Source organism: Phoenix dactylifera, chromosome 4 (genome assembly GCF_051530095.1).
Source record: "Phoenix dactylifera cultivar Ajwa chromosome 4, Ajwa_hap1_PhDact_Kaust_v1.1, whole genome shotgun sequence".
Lineage (NCBI taxonomy): Eukaryota > Viridiplantae > Streptophyta > Magnoliopsida > Arecales > Arecaceae > Phoenix > Phoenix dactylifera.
The window spans coordinates 3,984,721-4,005,135 of record NC_143193.1 but is presented as its reverse complement, the minus strand read 5'-3'; the positions used below and the strand labels follow the sequence as shown (position 1 = coordinate 4,005,135).

Here is a 20,415-nt window from a genome sequence, read left to right as displayed (position 1 = left end):
ATGTAGTCATTTGATGTGTAATTGGAAGAATCAAACATTTTATTATTTCTAGTTGGAAAAAAAGCTGGGGACTATCCTATGACATCCCTAGAGCAATAGAGAGAGGGAGAGTAGGTTAGGGATTGGCAATTTGGATGCATCGACTATGGCTAAATTCAACTTGGACTATAACCATAACCGATCATTCCAGACATAACAAATGCAAATGCAACTGATACTTCACTTGTTAAACTAAAAGTTACATAAAATGAAATAGTAATTAAGACTTTATATCTTTACATCTTTCGGAAGATGTGATTCTAAAATTCATGTAGTCTATCCTCACTAGTCACAGTTTCTTTTTTTTTTTGATAAATGCGGCAATTTATATAGCTCTAACTTGAGTACATCCTACCAAATCATGAGAAATGAAAACGTACTAAGGAGAAGGAATATCTCCTATAGATGTCCATAGAAAATCTCCGAAGTGCCGGGCGACGAAGGAGGCGACCTAGTCTGCTACTTTATTCACCTTCCGAAACACATGTACTGTCTGCAAGCCACCCATCTCCTGAACCAGCCTACGAATGTCTCTGATGAGAAGATGGCCATCACCATATATGTCCATACCGGTATAACTAGTCACAGTTTTTAGTATGCCTTTCTTGCAGCTACCATTAGGAAAACATAATTTGTCATCATACTCGTTGAAGCTACCAAGAGCAGAGCTGATAAGAGGTTAGGGTGGTTTTTTCGAGCAGCTAAAAAATGAGGAACATTTGCTTTATGACTTCAATATCCATTGAAATTGTACTTATATATATAATATACTCTATCGGCATTTGTCTTTTGAGGAAAAATTTGTACCATCCTCAGGAGCAGCAAGATAGTTGTTACATTCTTTAACAAATTATTCAGTCTCTCACCCTAAAAAAAATAAAGTCGTTTTGTCTCTTTGTTTCATGAAGATCTACATACGAATGGTGCACCCTGCCTCCATGGAAACAAGATTCAGATTCAAAAGGAGAAAAATTCTCTTTGTATTTTCTGAAGAACACCCAGCGCTTGATGTCAACATGAGCTTTGAGTAATTTAAGGTGCAACCTTTTATGAAATGATATTTGAATTATACAACCTTTAGCTATGCAGTCTAATTACATTATTCTTAATAGCAGAATTATTTTATGCTTCAAATGTTAACTCTTTATGAACTTGGAATGCAAATAAGCGGCATGTTTTATGAGTATTTAATCTAATCTTTCAAATTTAGCATGTAATAGTTATCGAACAGAGTTAAAAAGTAATTTTTAGATCTAGTAAATTCTGGACTCATGACTTTGCTAAGAAGTTCAAGGCCTACTTTTCCACGGAAAGCACAATATTGCAGCCCATGGCGATAGCCTATAAGTTCCAAAAATGCATAAATTGGTTGTGTGATTACAAACATATCTATCTATATGCATGAATCAGTTCATAGAAACCTGCAAGTAATCACACAAAACCTGTATGCAATCATTTTGTATTCATATATGCTTAGAATAAATAACCCTCTCCTTAGGATATTAAGTTGGGGAAAATACCCATTCAATTTCCACAAATATTTTTTTCAAAGGGTGCAACTCCTACATATCTCTAAAATAAATCATTTTGGCTTTTATTGTTTAAAGCATCAACATGTGTTCTTATATATGTATTATGCACATCATACTTGATTCGTACATTCTTATTTAGAAATATAAATAGCAGCATTTTCTACTTAAAGATTAGTGCAGACAAAATGATATGCATCATCCCCAACATATCAAGAAAGAGGCACTTTTTAATAGGTAGAAATTTTATTAAATCCAAGTAGATACTGAAGATTTTCAAAGGGAACAATATCTAAGTAGCTCCATGTCTTATTTCCTACATAAAGAGACGTGATCAATTGTGGGCAATCAGATAATGCGGCAAAAGATGGTAAGTCCATCACCAATACAAACTTATGATATATCAATGCGAGAATCAGCAGCCAAGAAATCATTAAACTTCACTTGAAGGTTTCTCACTTCAATGAACTCCTCGGGATAGGATGGATTCACTGGAACAGCTACACTACCAGACCAAAGTGTATTAATTATCATATGCAATAACTCCTCCAACTTTGACAAGTTTTAGCAAACGTTCGTGGTATTTTCCATAATTTAATTTGTCGGCATCCACTAAAGCAAAATCAAAGAGGTTATCTTTCTTTGTCTACAAATATCCAAAAAGTTATGCAATCGCAATAAAATAGCCAAAAGGTACTTCTGTATAAGAGTCCATCATAAAATGGACGTAAGGTACTTCTATATACTTGGCACTATCATAGAACCGACTGTTGGCTATTTGAACAATATTCAAGTTCTCAAAATAGTGAGGTGGGTCTGCCAATAACAATCACCCATGCCAACAAGCGATTATTTCAATCAAGCAACCTTTAAACTATTATGGCAATGGCACCATACTCTACTTTATCACCTGAATAAGAGATTTATTTTCTAATTCTTAAGCTTCCAAGAAATGCAAGAATCACTAAGACAATAACTAATAATACGGTGGCAGTTAATAACATATACTGGCCTAGCTAGCATCAGAGTATGCTCTAAGCTTAAGAAAAGAAGAAGAGGGGATATAAGCTCCTAGTAATGGAACAACGTAAACAACCTTAGTTTACCCTAAAAACTTGAGCTATGATCGTATGAGGCTTAGTAAATCGATCTTCTAGCATGCATCTTAGAATGCACACTTGAAGGGATAAATGGGTTGGGTCAAAAAGAGAACCTGCTTGACTAAATAAATAATTATTTCGAGTGGATTTGAACTTACATTCTCCAATAATCTGAGCTTTGATACTAAGTTGGAACAAGAGAAAAAAAAAAGTATGCTCAAATATGCAATGTAAATTAAGATTTATGTCATGGGATTCCCCACATCACTGATAAAGAGGTGCCACATATATAGGTTCACAAGCTTGGGTCGATCTCCACCCAATAGTTTAAGTTTTTTAGTATAATCAAACCACATAATTAGATAAGACGCATACAGATGGTGAGTCCATCACCAATAGAAACTTGTGATATCTCAATCCGGGAGTCAGTAGCCAAAAAATCATTAAACTTCAGAAAGTAGTCTATGACTTTGGCATCATACTCAGAAAGAGGAGTACCCACCGGAGCAACGACAAGACCAGACCAAAGAGTATCATCATAGGCAATAACTCCTCCAATCTTCACGAGTTTAAGCAAGCGTTCGTGGTATTCTCCATAGTTTAACTTGTCAGCATCAACAAATGCAAAATCAAACAACTCATCTTCCTTTACCTGCAGTTGTCAGTGAAATTTCGTTATCATGATCATATAGCAGTAACTTCCTACATAGAGAGTTTCACTTACAAATTGTCTTGTTTGAAAATCCAATGATAGTTTAACCATATGGCAGCATTGTAGTTTTAGAACAAAAATATTGTTTTCCATTCAAGCATTCCATTTTTGTTAGGTTCTTCAAAGGTTTACACTCAAAAATCAGAATAGAAGCAACATGCTTGCTTGCCAAGAGATGAGAGAAACATTTTTTTTAAAAGCCCGAAGCATATATGAAGAGTGTCGAAGGGATTGGTAATTTTTATGCTTACTTTGTATAGTGGTGGTATTAAGATATGATGATTTCAAAGTAATTTGATCCATGCTTTGACAAAATAAATCCCTACATTTGCAGCTATTATTTGTATAATTTAACTGAGTAAATCTCATAAATTCTCTTGAGGTTTATGTTTGTTATACTTACACCCAATAGTTTGTAAAACTTACACTTACACCTAGTTAAATTAACGACATTAGTGAATCCATTTACCTCATATAAAAAGTCAAAATTGTCCTTGAATGAGGAAGAGAATATATATATTTTCTTAAATCTTTGGGTGGTTGTTATGTCACATAAAGTTATTTTGCCATTTTAAAAATTTTTTCTGACGTAATATTTGGATCTCATTTAAAGTTAACAGTTTGACTAATGTTCTGTTAAGTTATAGGTTAAAGTGTTGGATAAAAATAAATCTCAAGAAGGTAAGCGTAGATTTTTCATACTACTAAGTGTGTAAATATAATTTACTCCAAATCTCTAGGAGGTTTTGTAATTCACTCTTTAAGTAAAGATGGTACTTAGTGAATCAATAAAATACAAAATGATTAGAAAAATAAATTAATTTTGCACTCTTTGACAACTAATATACTTCATGTTGGAAGTCTAATTCAAACTTAGATTAAAAGTTTGAGATTTTGTCTTGAGTCATAGAGTAGGAAGAGTAGTAAGGTATAATGGCTTGGTGAATTAATGATTCATTTGGCAGAGCTTTTGATGGGCCAAAAGTACTTTCCGATCCTCCAAAAGTACTTTTGGATGAAATAGAGGCATTTGGTAAAAAAATAGAAAAACTATTTTAGCTTTGCCAGAAAGCTAAAACAGTTTCTTGGGAGAAGCTCCAAAATGAAGCTTCTTCGAAAAAACAATTTTAGCATGCGTCGGAAAGTTGTTTTGATTTATATTTTTTTTTGAGACTAAAATATCCATGATAAAATATTATAATTACAGAAAATATTTCTTTATATTACAGAAATCTGCAAGAGTCGCAACAAAGAAAACAAAAAACCCAAAACTTAGTTCCTAAAAATATTATATTAATAAAATATTAATATATAATAGTAATTATAATATTTTATACCTTTATTATTGTATTATACTATAAATATAATATTATATTACATTATATCATAATACATTGATGTATTATTGTTGCCCAGATAGACAATCCAAGAGGGGGGGGTGAATTGGGTTTTAAAATAATTTTGCAATTAAAACGTTGTGGATGACTAATTAATGCGTTACCAAGATGATTAATTAATTGCTATGTGCTGTAAATGAAATGAGAGTAAGAGAAAGAGACAAACAATCACAAACACAAGGCTTTTATAGTGGTTCGGAGCTAACCCTTGCTCCTACGTCCACTCCCCAAGTCTCACTTGGGAATTCACTATAACCCCTTAGATTACAGCCGGTTGTTTTACAAGCTCACAACCAAACTTGTTGTTTTACGAGCTCACAACGAACTCGGTCGGTTTTTCCTGGCTCACTGACTAGAACCACCCCGATTGTTTTTCCGGGATCACAATCGAACCCTTACACGTTGGTTTTACACTCGGCTCACCAACCAACCTCTACACCCTTGATTCAATCCCCCGATTGAACCAAGCAAAGATAATATGGAAAGAATAAGAAACAAACAGAAAAACTGAGCTTCTTAAAAAGCAGATTTGCTACAATATAAACTAGAGAGAAGTTAAGAGCCCTCAAACACTTTTGAGTTGGAGTAGAGTAGGGCTTCTTGAACTTTGAGTCTCCTCTGGAATGTCTGGTCGACTTGAATGCAGGAGGAGGCTTCTTTAAATGCTGGGAAGAGGAAGTTGGATGGAGTTAATGGCGCTCTTCCTTCTTTTCGTTGAAGACAAGTATGCAGAGAATGAATGCTTGATTTCTTTGAATGGAATGGTGCTTCTCTACCTTGCTACAGTCCTCTGTGGCTATTTAAGCCATCCCCCATGGAAACTAGCCGTTAGACACCTTTTTCTGCCCGTTCTGCACACTCTGCACAACCTGACAATATGTCCGTTGGGGGTCGGAGTCGACTCGCGCGATCAGGAGTCGACTCGGCTGTAGCGGGAGTCGACTCATGCTTTTCTGAAGTCGACTCGGCAACTGTTCCGGATTTGAATTAAAGTGGCCTCTTCGACTGGGAGTCGACTCGACTTGACCCGGAGTCGACTCGCCAACTTCTGGAGCTGACTTGGCATTTTCGGAGTCGGCTCATCCCATGAATTCCACGGAGCCAATTTTCAACCTGGCCTATTCGAGTCGACTCGACAATCCTGGGAGTCGACTCGACAATCCTGGGAGTCGACTCGGCGCTCAGAGCCCGAACTCCCGATCTTCTGTCTTTTGGCTCGTCCAGTCTTGGAGTCGACTCGGACTGTTCTGGAGTCGACTCGGCTCTCAGTTTCCGAAACATGGCCTTCTGCCTTTTTAGTGTAGCGCTGCCTTGGGGTCGACTCGAGCTGTCTGGGAGTCGACTCGGCTCTCAGAGACAATAATTCGGTCTTCTGTCTTTTTGGGGTCGCGCTGTCTCGGAGTCGACTCGCGCATTGCGGGAGTCGACTCGAATCTCAGAGTCCGAAAACTGCTCTCTGACTTTTGCCTTGTGAACCACTGAGAGTCGACTCTCGCTTTCTTTGGAGTCGACCTACCAACCATCGGAGTCGACTCGCGTTCCACAGGAGTCGACTCGAATCTCAGGGTCGAAATTCGCTCTCTGACTTTTCTGTCTGTAACTCCTTGGAGTCGACTCATACTACTCCGGAGTCGACTCGACCAACCAAGTCCCTCTTTTTTTTTTCTCTTTGCCACTGCAGCTTGGTGCATGCATCGCACAAATCAACCTACAGGAGGATAGGTACCTGCCGACTCGCGCACTTCAGGAGTCGACTCGCTGACAGGTTTTGAGTTGATGCTTTCTGCTCGTCTGTCTGTTCTCAGTCGGAGTCGACTCGTAATGATCCGGAGTCGACTCGAGCCCGTGCCAGTGATTCTGATACGCTTGGAGTCGACTCGTAATACTCTGGAGTCGACTCGAGTCTCAGACTTTGGTTCAAACTGACTTCTTAACTTATCCAAAATATTATGAACCAAGTCTAGAAACACTTTAGACAAGATTTTCACTGAAACACTCAATTGAATTCATTAGTAAACAAGAGATATACTCAGATGCTTTGAGCTCATCAAAATCAAATAGGGTTATGATCAATCACTCCACAATCTCCCCCTTTTTGATGATGACAAAACATTGAGTATATGTAAAGTGAATTGCTCAATAAACAAGAAAATAAAATTCATAAATGAATTCAAGTGTCTGGTTATTTAATTTATCCAAGCTTGAAAGGTGTGAAACAATAAATTTTGGAATTAAAGCTCCCCCTTTCATTTGGAATTATATAAGCCTTCATATCATGCAATCAATTGTTTGGCTTATATATATTTAATGATTTAGCTTTCTTAAAAATTCAGATTCTCCCCCTCAACATATGCATTCAACTTTGTTTTGACTCTCTGAATTTTCTTTTAATGCATTGAAGTTTTTGAACTGAAATTTTTGGTTTTTTTAGAGGGAAAATCTGTCAATTTGTTCTTGAGTAGGATTCAACTAATCTCCGAATATCCCTTGAATAGATTCTGGAGATTACTCCATTAGGAGCCCCAACAGAGAGATAGTGACCCTCGAGGTACCAAATCCACTAAGAACAAATTATGTTTTAATTTTTGATTCTCATTTTGATTTCTTTTATGTTGATTCCATTTACATATCTACTAAATATTTCTCCCCCTTTTTGTCATCGTATCAAAAAGGAGGTAAGCAGAACAAACAATCAATTAGAGATCAAATTGCACACAATTGAAGAGAATACGTCTACTCATTATATTGATTTGTATGTAAATACATTTGAGAATACAATAAGTAAAGCAAAAAGGAATACATGTCAAAATAAAGCAAAAAACAGCTAAGGTCTCCTCGAGGATGTGGCTCCTCCTCTCGAGGATGTGGCTCCTCCTCTCGAGGATGTGGCTCCTTCTCTCCATCTGTTCTGCTCCATGAGGAGAGTGACCGCATCTGTAACATGCCCGAGCTGAGAGATAATGGATGAGGTGGCCCTGCTATGTGTAGTGGAGAGCTCAGTCAGGGTCTCCTGCAGTGTGTCCAGCTTGGCGATCAGTACATTCGCCAAGCGCTCTGCCCCCTGAGTAGTGGTGCGCATGTCATGTCCTATGTCATCGCGCATCTTCCGAGTGGTGCTCGTGACCTCACTCATACTGGAGAACTGGGCCTGGATCAAGCTCCTCACGTTGTAGATCTCTTTCCGTACATGGGCCGTCATGTCAGTCACGGCTGTCAAGGAAGGGACCAACGCTGAAGATGGTGCAGGAGAGGGAGCAGGCACTGAACCCCGGAGCTCCCGAAGTAGATCATCCCGCAGGTCTCTAACTATCTCCTGGCGCAACTCCCGGAGCTGCTCAGGAGGATCCGCACCTCAACTGGAAGTGAGCTAGCGGATACCTCATCCAAGGGGGACTGGGGTGCATGCCCTAGAATGGCCGTAAGGGCCTCAGTCCGATCCCTAGGGTGTGCGGGTGCCACCCCAACTTGGGGAAGATGGAGGACCTGAGCAATGATATCCTCCGAAATGAATAATGGGACACCGGCTACCGTGCCCTCTATACCCCCATCGCCCCTGTGGACGGTACCGTAGAACTCCCTAACTAGTCCAGGGTATGTGGGGAGATCTAAGGTGAGGAAATACTCTAAGCCCTGGGCCCTAAGTCTCTCTCCTATCGTAAAGCCCTCCCGGGAGAGATAGTCGAAATCGACGTATCTCCCGGTGGAGACCGCCTTCCCGGCACACGGCCTCGAGGGAACGGCCCTCGGCGGGGAACGAGCCGGAGGTTGTGGCCTCACGGGGTCGTTCCGAGCCTTGGAACGCCGCTCGGCACCGGTCGCGGAATGGGGCCTCTTCCGGCTTGGGACAGTGGCTTTGCGAGGCATGGTTGACCTAGAATGGTATGAAATCCTAATGGAGGATGAAGGATCAACGGGAAAAGGACCTAGGGGCGGCCGGAGACGTTCTAGGAGTCGGCTCTAGGATTTTGAACAGTGGCGGCGGTGAAAATAAGTGTTTTCTAAACGATGGAGTTAGGGTTAAAAAGTCGGATCCCGACTGCGAGTCGACTCCTCTGAGTCGCGAGTCGACTCGACCTCGAGTCGACTCCAAAATATGCGCGAGTCGACTCTCCTTAGGCGCCTGTTGACCTCGAGTCGACTCCTTACTGTATGCGAGTCGACTCCCCCTCTGCTGCCATTGTTTTCGAGTCGACTCGCATAAATGTGCGAGTCGACTCCCCCTTACGAGCCGACTCTGAAACTTACTCGAGTCGTCTCGAACTCTGGCACGCACCTAAAAATCATGCTGTGTTCGTGCCGAATGAGGAAAAATCACTAAGTTATGATCTGATTTGATGATCATTGTAAAGAGACTCTAAATTAACCACGATCTAATCATCAAAATCAATGAACTAGTGGAAAACACCACTAGCATGGATCAATCACTCCTAATCCCCTCCTAGGAACACTAAATCTCTCTTCACTTAGGGGTTTTGTAAAAATGTCAGCTAATTGATCATCAGTATAAACAAAATGTAGTGTCACATCACCATTCAGTACATGATCTCTTATGAAGTGATGTCTTATCTCAATATGTTTAGTTCTTGAATGCTGAATTGGATTCTTAGTTAGATTAATGGCACTTGTATTATCACAATTAATTGGTATTTTATCTTGTTTAATGCCATAATCTTCTAATTGTTGTTTGATCCATAAGATTTGAGCACAATAACTTCCGGCTGCAACATATTCAGCTTCAGCAGTAGATAATGCAACCGAGTTTTGTTTCTTGCTAAACCATGAGATTAAGTTTTCTCCTAGAAATTGACAAGACCCGCTGGTACTTTTTCTATCAAGTTTACATCCAGCAAAGTCTGAATCTGTGTATCCTATTAATTTTAGGCTAGATTCTTTAGAATACCATAAACCTATATTCTTAGTTCCTATTAGGTATTTAAAGATTCTCTTAACTGCAATTAGATGTGATTCCTTAGGATTAGACTGATATCTAGCACACATGCAAACACTAAACATGATATCAGGTCTACTTGCAGTAAGATACAATAAAGATCCTATCATACCTCTATATAGTTTCTGATCTACAGATTTACCTGATTCATCTTGGTCTAATTTGCATGATGAGCTCATGGGGGTGCTGATTGACTTGTTTTCCTCCATATCAAACTTTTTAAGCATCTCCTTGATATATTTGGCTTGATTGATGAAGATGCCTCCGTCAGACTGTTTGATTTGAAGCCCGAGGAAGTAGTTCAGCTCTCCCATCATGCTCATCTCACATTCACTCTGCATCAAATCAGTAAATTCTTCGCAGAGGCGATTGTTAGTAGCACCGAAAATAATATCATCAACGTAAATCTGCACTAATAACATATCTTTGTTTTGCTTTTTCAGAAATAGTGTTGTATCTACATTACCCCTAGAGAACTCATGTTCTAATAGGAATTTGCTAAGCCTCTCATACCATGCTCTAGGTGCTTGTTTCAAACCATAAAGTGCTTTGTTCAATTTATATATATGATTAGGGTATTGATGATTTTCAAAACCAGAAGGTTGTTCTATATATACCTCCTCATTAATATACCCATTTAAAAATGCACTTTTTACATTCATTTGAAATAGTTTGAAGTCCTTAGAGCATGCATATGCTAATAATAATCTAATAGCCTCAAGTCTAGCTACAGGAGCAAAGGTTTCATCAAAATCTATACCTTCTTCTTGATTATAGCCCTTTGCTACTAGTCTAGCCTTATTCCTTATGACAATTCCATTTTCATCAAGTTTATTTTTATAAATCCATTTGGTACCTATAATTGGATATTCTGAAGGTCTTTCGACTAGATTCCATACCTTGTTTCTAGTAAATTGGTTTAATTCTTCTTGCATTGCATTTATCTAATTTACATCTTTTTCAGCTTCTTCTATGTGTTTGGGCTCAAAATGTGAAACGAAAGCTAGATGAGTATTTAAGTTCCTAAGGGATGCTCTTGTCCTAACGGGTTGAGATGGATCATCTAGAATTAATTCCTTAGGATGCCCGTGAGCAAACCTCCACGCCTTAGTTAGCCCATGATCTACTATAATCTCTTGGCTTGATGATGCATCTCCAATTAATTTTTGATTATTATCTTGTAATGTCATCTCGTCAATCTTTTCTTCAAGAATTTCCGTATCATCATCAAAATTAACTCTCTTACTAGAAGAGATATCACTAGAATCATCGAAGACAACATGTATGGATTCTTCTATAACTAGGGTTCTTTTATTAAAGACTCTATATGCTTTACTAGTTGTAGAGTACCCCAAGAATATGCCCTCATCAGATTTAGAATCAAATTTTTCTAGATTATCTTTCCCATTATTATGAACAAAACACCTACATCCAAAGATATGAAAATAGTTTACCATTGGTTTTCTGTTTTTCCAAAGTTCATAAGGTGTTTTCTTTATAATAGGTCTCAATAAAACTCTATTTAATATATGACAAGAAGTATTAATGGCTTCTCCCCAAAAGTACTTAGGGAGGTTACTTTCACATAACATGGTTCTAGCCATTTCCTCTAGAGTTCTATTTTTCCTCTCCACAACTCCATTTTGTTGTGGTGTCCTAGGTGCAGAAAAATTATGAGTTATCCCCTTTTTACTACAAAACTCATCGAATAACTGATTTACAAATTCGGTTCCATGGTCACTTCTAATGGCTATGACTGAAGAATCTCTAGCATTTGTTACTTCCTTATGAAACTTTTTAAAGACTGAAAAAGCTTGATCTTTATGTGCTAAGAACATAACCCAAGTGAATCTAGAGTAATCATCTACGATAACTAGACCATATTTATTTCCTCCTAGACTTGTGGTTCTAGTTGGTCCGAAGAGGTCCATGTGTAGTAGTTCTAGAGGTCTAGAGGTAGAGACACAATTTATAGATTTAAAGGAGTTCCTTGATTGTTTGCCAAATTGACATGCTTCACATATTTTATTCTTTTTCAAATTTTAATTTTGGCAAACCTATCACAGAATCTCTTTTAACTAGTTTAGATATTGTGTCCATGCTTGCATGACCTAACTTACGGTGCCATAACCAACTAGCATCATTATCCTTAGTTTCATTAACAACTAAACATGGGTTGTGTTTGGCAAGATCCTCAAGGTCTATAACATACACATTTCCACGTCTTATTCCTTTAAAAACTAAACTATTGTCATTTGGGTTTGTTATGATGCATAGTGATGGTTTAAACATAACATTATAGCCTCTATCACATAATTGACTAATGCTTAATAAATTATGCTTAAGACCATCAACATATCGAACATTATCTATAAAAGTAGAAGAGGTAATTTGAACTTTACCTATACCAATGATGTGACCCTGGTTATTATCTCCAAAAGTCACAGCATCTCCCTTCTTAGCTTCAAGGGTGAAGAATTGATCCTTGTCACCCGTCATGTGTCTTGAGCAGCCACTATCCAAGTACCAGCAATTTTTGTTGACCTTGGCTGCAAGACACTCCTACACAAGCAGATTATATAATCTTAGGTACCCAAGTTTTCTTGGGTCCTTCATGGTTAGTCATATTAGTTCCTTTTGGAACCCATACCCTTTTAATTTTTCTTTTAGTTTTTCCTTTCCTATAATCACATACAGTTACTTTATGTCCTACAGTTCCACAACAAAAGCAGGTTACTTTCTTAGTTTTGCTTTCTCCAGCTTTAACAAAGAAGTTACTCAGAAGTTTTTGCTTATTTTTAGGTTTATATCCTAAACCTGCTCTATTGAATACTGCTCGTTGACTATTAAGTATCATATTCAGTTTTTCTGAACTATATGTAAATTTTTCAACCAAGGGTTTGTATTTTTCAAGTTCTTTAGTTAGTGTTTGTTTTTCTGCTTTTAAATCATTCAGTTCTTTTGTGATACTCTCATTTATATGTTTATTGTTTTTGGGTTCTAATGTTTCTTTGTTCAGCCTTTCATTTTCTTTAGTTAAGGTATTATTCTTTTGTATCAAGATTTGGTTGCTTGTTTTAAGTTCTGCATTTTTTTTGGTGATACAATCCTTATCCTTAACTAACTTATCGTATTTATGTAGGTAAGATTGATTAGCTATTTTTAGTTCTTTATTCTTAAGATTTATGGCCTTATATTCAATCATTAATTCATTAAATGCATCAGACAATTCATCAAAGGTAAAATCGAGATGCGTGTTAGATGTTACCTCATTTTCATTGGCCATGAAACAGAAATTGGCTTTTTCTTCTTGTTCCTCATCCGATGATGAAGATGATGCGTCGGAGTCCGATAAGGTGGTGACAAGGGCTTTCTTCTTCTTGTACTTGCTGCCCTTCTTTAGTAAGGGACACTCAGCTCTGATGTGCCCCGGCTTCTTGCACTCATAACACCCAATCCCCTCATTTTTCCTTTCCTTACCTTTATCCTTGCGATAGGAATTTGAGGGGCCTCTTCTTTTATGATAGGACTTCTTGTGGTTGATGAATTTTCTGAACTTGCGCACAAGAAGAGCCTCATCATCATCTCCCTCATGATCTTCTTCTTCACTGCTGCTACTGCAAGACAAATCTTTGTTAGATGATGTAGATTTGAGAGCTATTACCTTTTTCTTATGGGAGGACTCTTCTTCGCTGTGCTGCTTCATTGTTAGCTCGTGAGTCATTAGGGATCCAAGGAGCTCTTCAAGTGGAAGCTTGTTCAAGTCCTTAGCTTCTTGGATTGCCGTCACCTTGGCTTCCCATGACCTTGGTAGACAGCGAAGAATTTTCCTGACAAGATCACTGTTAGTGTAGTTTTTGCCAAGGCTTTTTAGGCCATTGACAATGTCAGTAAACCTAGTGAATATGCTAGTGATTGTCTCATTAGAATCCATCTTAAATAGTTCATACTTATGAACTAATATATTTATTTTGGATTCTTTGACTTGATTCGTGCCCTCATGGGTCACTTCAAGTCTGTCCCAAATCTCTTTTGCAGAATTGCAAGTAGAGACTCTATTGAATTCATTCCTACCTAATGCACAGTAAAGCACATTCATTGCTTTAGAATTGAGTTGTGCCTTTCTCATGTCATGTTCATCCCAATCCTTTTCTAGTTTAGGTACAGTGACACCCTCTACATAGATGGATGGGATGTATGGTCCATTTACTACAATGGTCCACATCTCATAGTCTTGGGCTTGGATGAATATTCTCATCCTAGCCTTCCAATATGAGTAGTCGGATCCATTAAAGAATGGGGGTCTTTGGGTGGACTGACCCTCAATGTGGGAAGATCCAAATGGGGTTGTCATTTTGATCTTTTACTCTTAGGGTAGAAGAGTTTAGGCTCTGATACCACTTGTTGCCCAGATAGACAACCCAAGAGGGGGGGTGAATTGGGTTTTAAAATAATTTTGCAATTAAAACGTTGTGAATGACTAATTAATGCGTTACCAAGATGATTAATTAATTGCTATGTGCTGTGAATGAAATGAGAGTAAGAGAAAGAGACAAACAATCACAAACACAAGGCTTTATAGTGGTTCGGAGCTAACCCTTGCTCCTACGTCCACTCCCCAAGTCTCACTTGGGAATTCACTATAACCCCTTGGATTACAGCCGGTTGTTTTACAAGCTCACAACCAAACTTGTTGTTTTACGAGCTCACAACGAACTCGGTCGGTTTTCCCTGGCTCACCGATTAGAACCACCCCGATTGTTTTCCCGGGATCACAATCGAACCCTTACACGTTGGTTTTACACTCGGCTCACCAACCAACCTCTACACCCTTGATTCAATCCCCCGATTGAACCAAGCAAAGATAATATGGAAAGAATAAGAAACAAACAGAAAAACTGAGCTTCTTAAAAAGCAGATTTGCTATAATATAAACTAGAGAGAAGTTAAGAGCCCTCAAACACTTTTGAGTTGGAGTAGAGTAGGGCTTCTTGAACTTTGAGTCTCCTCTGGAATGTCTGGTCGACTTGAATGCAGGAGGAGGCTTCTTTAAATGCTGAGAAGAGGAAGTTGGATGGAGTTAATGGCGCTCTTCCTTCTTTTCGTTGAAGACAAGTATGCAGAGAATGAATGCTTGATTTCTTTGAATGGAATGGTGCTTCTCTACCTTGCTACAGTCCTCTGTGGCTATTTAAGCCATCCCCCACGGAAACTAGCCGTTAGACACCTTTTTCTGCCCGTTCTGCACACTCTGCACAACTTGACAATATGTCCGTTGGGGGTCGGAGTCGACTTGCGCGATCAGGAGTCGACTCGACTGTAGCGGGAGTCGACTCATGCTTTTCTGGAGTCGACTCGGCAACTGTTCCGGATTTGAATTAAAGTGGCCTCTTCGACTGGGAGTCGACTCGACTTGACCCGGAGTCGACTCGCCAACTTCTGGAGCTGACTTGGTATTTTCGGAGTCGGCTCATCCCATGAATTCCACGGAGCCAATTTTCAACCTGGCCTACTCGAGTCGACTCGACAATCCTGGGAGTCGGCTCGGCACTCAGAGCCCGAACTCCCGATCTTCTGTCTTTTGGCTCGTCCAGTCTTGGAGTCGACTCGGACTGTTCTGGAGTCGACTCGGCTCTCAGTTTCCGAAACATGGCCTTCTGCCTTTTTGGTGTAGCGCTGCCTTGGGGTCGACTCGAGCTGTCTGGGAGTCGACTCGGCTCTCAGAGACAATAATTCGGTCTTCTGTCTTTTTGGGGTCGCGCTGTCTCGGAGTCGACTCGCGCATTGCGGGAGTCGACTTGAATCTCAGAGTCCGAAAACTGCTCTCTGACTTTTGCCTTGTGAACCACTGAGAGTCGACTCTCGCTTTCTTTGGAGTCGACCTACCAACCATCGAAGTCGACTCGCGTTCCATAGGAGTCGACTCGAATCTCAGGGTCAAAATTCGCTCTCTGACTTTTCTGTCTGTAACTCCTTGGAGTCGACTCATACTACTCCGGAGTCGACTCGGTAAATATCGGAGTCGACTCGCGCACTTCAGGAGTCGACTCGCTGACAGGTTTTGAGTTGATGCTTTCTGCTCGTCTGTCTGTTCTCAGTCGGAGTCGACTCGTAATGATTCGGAGTCGACTCGAGCCCGTGCCAGTGATTCTGATACGCTTGGAGTCGACTCGTAATACTCTGGAGTCGACTCGAGTCTCAGACTTTGGTTCAAACTGACTTCTTAACTTATCCAAAATATTATGAACCAAGTCTAGAAACACTTTAGACAAGATTTTCACTGAAACACTCAATTGAATTCATTAGTAAACAAGAGATATACTCAGATGCTTTGAGCTCATCAAAATCAAATAGGGTTATGATCAATCACTCCATAATTATGTTATATAATATCAAATTATATTATATTATTATACTATAGCATACAATATTATATTACTATATTACAATAATATTATATTACATTACAGTAATATTATACTATATTATATATTTATGTATTAATATATATTATATTTTATTATGCTCTGTTGTATGATACTATGCGATGTCCTTTAAAGTTATTTTGTTATACCAAAAATACTTTTTCAGTTTATTTATCAAACACATATTAAAGTTACACAACACTTTAGAAATATAGTTACCAAACAACAAATAGCTTTTTATAAAAAATCTAATTCAAAAGGCTCTACTTCCAAAAGCTCTACTACCATCAGGTCTGCCAAACGGGGCCTAGGTCATCTAGTTTGGATTGTGCAGCGGTTGAAAGGCTGTTCTCAATATGAACCTCTGTTTTGAGCTCTTTGTTAGATAAAGATCAGAACTTAATCTTGGATAAGTAAATACGAAATGAGATACAATTGGTGAAGAGCTTACCATATGAATAGAATGGTACTTGGCTTGGCAGTGTTTAAGTGGAAAGGGAATGGCCCTGTCAGAGTCTATATAAAAAGTGAGTTCAGCAGTATAGATTTATAGAGTATTTAGTGGTAAAATAATATATTGTTTTGTGTGGTGCTACTGGTCTATATTTCAGCAATGAGGCTCTATGCTTACTCCATGATTTTTATGTTACTAGTCATTTGACACAAGAACTACACATGCAGAAGTCAAAAAAGGATATTAGATTATCAATTTGATCATAACTTTGCAAGTATGTAGGCTAGTCCGCATATTGATGTACGGCATATGTATGCTTTATTGACTTAAAATTTCAATCAATTAAAATATATTTAATTATTGGCAAAGGATATTGATAAGTGCCAGCATTCTATGAAGAAAACAACATTTAAATTTGAGTAAATACATATAGTTAGAAAAACAAGCATCCACATAAACATATATAATTTTGGAGTTGCAACACTCTAATTCACAACATATTATATCATGCAAAAGATTACAAACTCAAGTTTCTAAATGATTAACACAGTTTGGGACCAGTTGATAATTGCTATTGGGGGCCCTATGGAAAGAATGAAATGATAGAATTATTATTGGAAAATCAAGCTCTGTTTTTGTTCTTATGCAATTGGCTTTGGAACAAGAAGCGTAACAACTTCTACATATCATCGAAGATTGATTAATATAATAAGATACCAAAACCAAGTTTACTGAAGGTCATCAATTCAAATCCCTCCAAGCCAATTATTAGTTAATTACCCAACTCCGATGTCATCTTATACCTGTTATAGTCTCCAAATGGATGATTCAAGCTGCATGTGAGATATGTTAACCTAATATAAAATGTTAACCTATTTTCGGTTAACTAGCAAATAAAAAATATCAAATGCATAACAGGTTATTTTGTTTAGTCACTATGGAAAATAGTCTAAAAAGTCATTATCCCTGTTTTATAATAGCTATGATAATAAAATAACATCCAAATAATTGCCTTTATTTAAATGGTTCGTTATTAATATATAAAATAGAAAAAATTATGGTATTTGTAACTTCAAGCACCCCTTTAAGATTATATTATGAAGACCATTATGCTACACCATGATACTTTTGTAACATGGATGCATCAGATTTAACCTATTTTAGGACTTACATAGTATAGATTCACTGGAATGAGCTACAGACTGAGAAATTTAGAAGTCATTTCTAAATTTTTTTACTTTAATTGATTGGATTGCATAGTCTTCTCTATTATCTAACTGCAACTGAAGGGATTGGTTTAAAATAATAAGAGTGAGATATCAATAAGAGTCATAATCTTTTCTCAAAGTCAACAAAAATAAGAGTTCTAACCATTTTTTTAAAACAAAGTAAAGAAGAGTCCTAGCTCTTATATAATAATTCTATCTACCTAAAAATAATCCCATTTCATGGCAATCATCCAAAAGCAATAGCAAGATAGCAAGATACCTATTCACTCATGCGAACATGCATATCTATTTGTAACAAAGGAAGTTGTAGAATTTATTTCATGGGTTTCTTTTATTTTGATAGATCTCTCCTTAAACATGGGCATACAATGATTTAATAAATTGGCAATTATGCTAATCTATATTTTTTTTGGCTTAGCTCTATTTATTATTGTTGCTGGAAATTGGACCCGGGGGCGACCATTGGCTGGGAAGGAGGAGCTCCGGCAAGAGTGGTGGATGGCGGTACGTCGGAGGGCTGCGTCCTCCGAGGGACCTGCAAGAAGCCCGTGGCCGGGGTTTCCGGCGCTGGCCCTCCGATGCTTAAGTCAGAGGGGGCTATTGTAAAGAGGGAGAGAGATTATCTCCTAAAGTTTTCAAAGTTCGGCCCCCTCTAAGAGGAGGAGGTTTTCCTTTTATAGGGGGTACAGGGTTACCTATGATGTGATGGAGCAAGTGAGTTACCGTCATGATTGAGCACGATCGTGTGAGTTAATGCATTGCCATGGGAGATCAGGCTGGAACCAATGAGTCGTTGTGAGTGATCGGACGTGGTTGAGTGAGTCAACTGGTTGTTGTGGAGAGCCTGAGATCCGTGGATAGCATGCGCATTAATTGTTGAGTGAGCCGGAGATCTGCGGAGATCATGCGCATTAATTGTTGAGTAAGCCGAAGATCTGCGGAAGCCATGCGCATTAATTGCTGACAGTCGCTCAGGGCATGGTCCCTAGTTAATATGTCGTAGGGCGTGGCTGCAACGTGTGAATCGGCAAAGTCGGTCTTTTGAGGTCGCTCGGCATTTTGAAGTCGGGGATGTCGAGGTCGGGCGACTCGGGGTCGGATGCCTCGAGGTCGAGCGCCTGGTCGGGCGCCAGGTCGGGAGCCTGGAGATCGGGCGCCTTGACGTCGGGCGCCTCCAGGTCGGGCGCCTCCAGTCACATGCTGGCGGTGCGCTCACATGTTTTGAGGTAATCCATTTTTCCCCCAACACTACCCCCCGACTTTCGAGTTCGAACCGCTTACGAGCTCGGGCGAGGGAAGTAGTTACCTTTATTGTACTAGTGGGGGCTAGGAAGCTTTAAATTATTCCGGCGCTTCGCGTGCTTTGGGGCATCTTTAATGAGATGAGACAGGGCGACGCCCTTTCGTTTTTCAAGGTTGCTTCACATCGTGGGCTCATGATGAGGTTGCGGGATCCGACGGGACGCCGACTCCATTCCGCTTCTGAGGTGTCGATCCAGGTTGGTATGTCGCTTCGATTTTCAGAGCTGACACGTGTCACGATCTGGACAGAAGGCGGAATCCGGTCTTGCCGATCTGGGCCGTTGGGTAGGTCTATATAAACCCTTATTCTGGCCCTAAGGGCTCTTGTTTGGCCGCCGCTGTTGTTGTTTCTTCTTCTGCTTTCTTCTCTCTTGTTCTTCGATCTTCGTTTAGTTTCTTTCGGTGGTGTTCCGAGGCATTTTTCGGCGATCATCTTGACTTTCCACCTTTGTATCGTTGGCACTTTCGGTGGAAATCTTAGTAGGTGCTTCCCCCTCGTTTGCTCGGAGGGTTTTTGTCCTCTTTTCTTCTTCTTTCTTCTTCTTTTTTCTTCTTTTTTGAGATGGGTCGTGGTCCAGACGAAGTCGGGTCCACTTTGAGCGAGGAGGAGTTGGGAATGATCGACGAGCGGTTTTTTCCTTAGCACGGGTTTCGTCTTGAACCCGCGGGGTCGGAGGATCGGATGATGAGGCCTCCCCTAAGTCGGATCGGGATGTACGTAGAGATACTCTGGGCCAACCTGCGATTTCCCTTGCATGGGTTCGTGAACGAGCTCCTGGCGATATACCAGCTTATCCCAGCGCAGCTCGCTCCGAACGCATGCAGGACCATCATCGGTTTTCTATCCCTTTGCCTTGCGCACGGGATACCGACCTCGATAAACATCTTCCGTCGGTGCTTCACGTTGAAGTCCAATCCGAAGGATGGGGAGTGGCTTTACCTCGCCCTTCGGGGTGGTAGGTCGCTCTTTCGGGGTGCTCCTTCCTCCATTCATGGGTGGAAGGAGAGATTTTTCTTTCTTTCCTCCGAGCGCAAGTGGGGATTCGACCCCAGGTGGGGGCAGGCCCGGCTCAAGACCGCCAACAAGCTCCTCAGACTTTCAGAGAGCGAGCAGAAGACCCTCGACGCTCTTTACAGCCTCGAGAAGGACATTCTTCTGAACGATCTCATGAGCGAGGTGGCTTTGGTGAATGTTGGCTTGAGCTCGGCGCACCCGCAGGGTAAGAGTGGTTGTGTGGCTCTGTTCCATCGTCTTTTGTCTTATTTGTTTTACTTTTTCT

General features: G+C 39.7%; 2 protein-coding genes across 4 annotated transcripts in view; both read right to left on the bottom strand.

Moving 5' to 3' along the window:
• Window positions 1-20,415, bottom strand: part of LOC149753607 (norbelladine 4'-O-methyltransferase-like) — a 34,238-nt gene that overhangs the window by 9,407 nt on the left and 4,416 nt on the right. The gene's annotated exons all lie outside the window — the stretch shown is intronic.
• The window catches only part of LOC149753606 (norbelladine 4'-O-methyltransferase-like), a 53,009-nt gene continuing 35,484 nt past the window's right edge, over window positions 2,891-20,415 (bottom strand). For 2 of the 3 annotated variants that reach the window (XM_089930044.1, XM_089930045.1), the window contains exon 5: window positions 2,891-3,320. In XM_089930044.1, the coding sequence (XP_089786170.1) occupies window positions 3,027-3,320 (294 nt within the window). In that variant the 3' untranslated portion in view covers window positions 2,891-3,026. Of the gene's footprint in view, window positions 3,321-9,867; window positions 16,513-20,415 lie in introns of all 3 variants that reach the window. The other variant, XR_016400146.1, reaches the window with a different exon arrangement.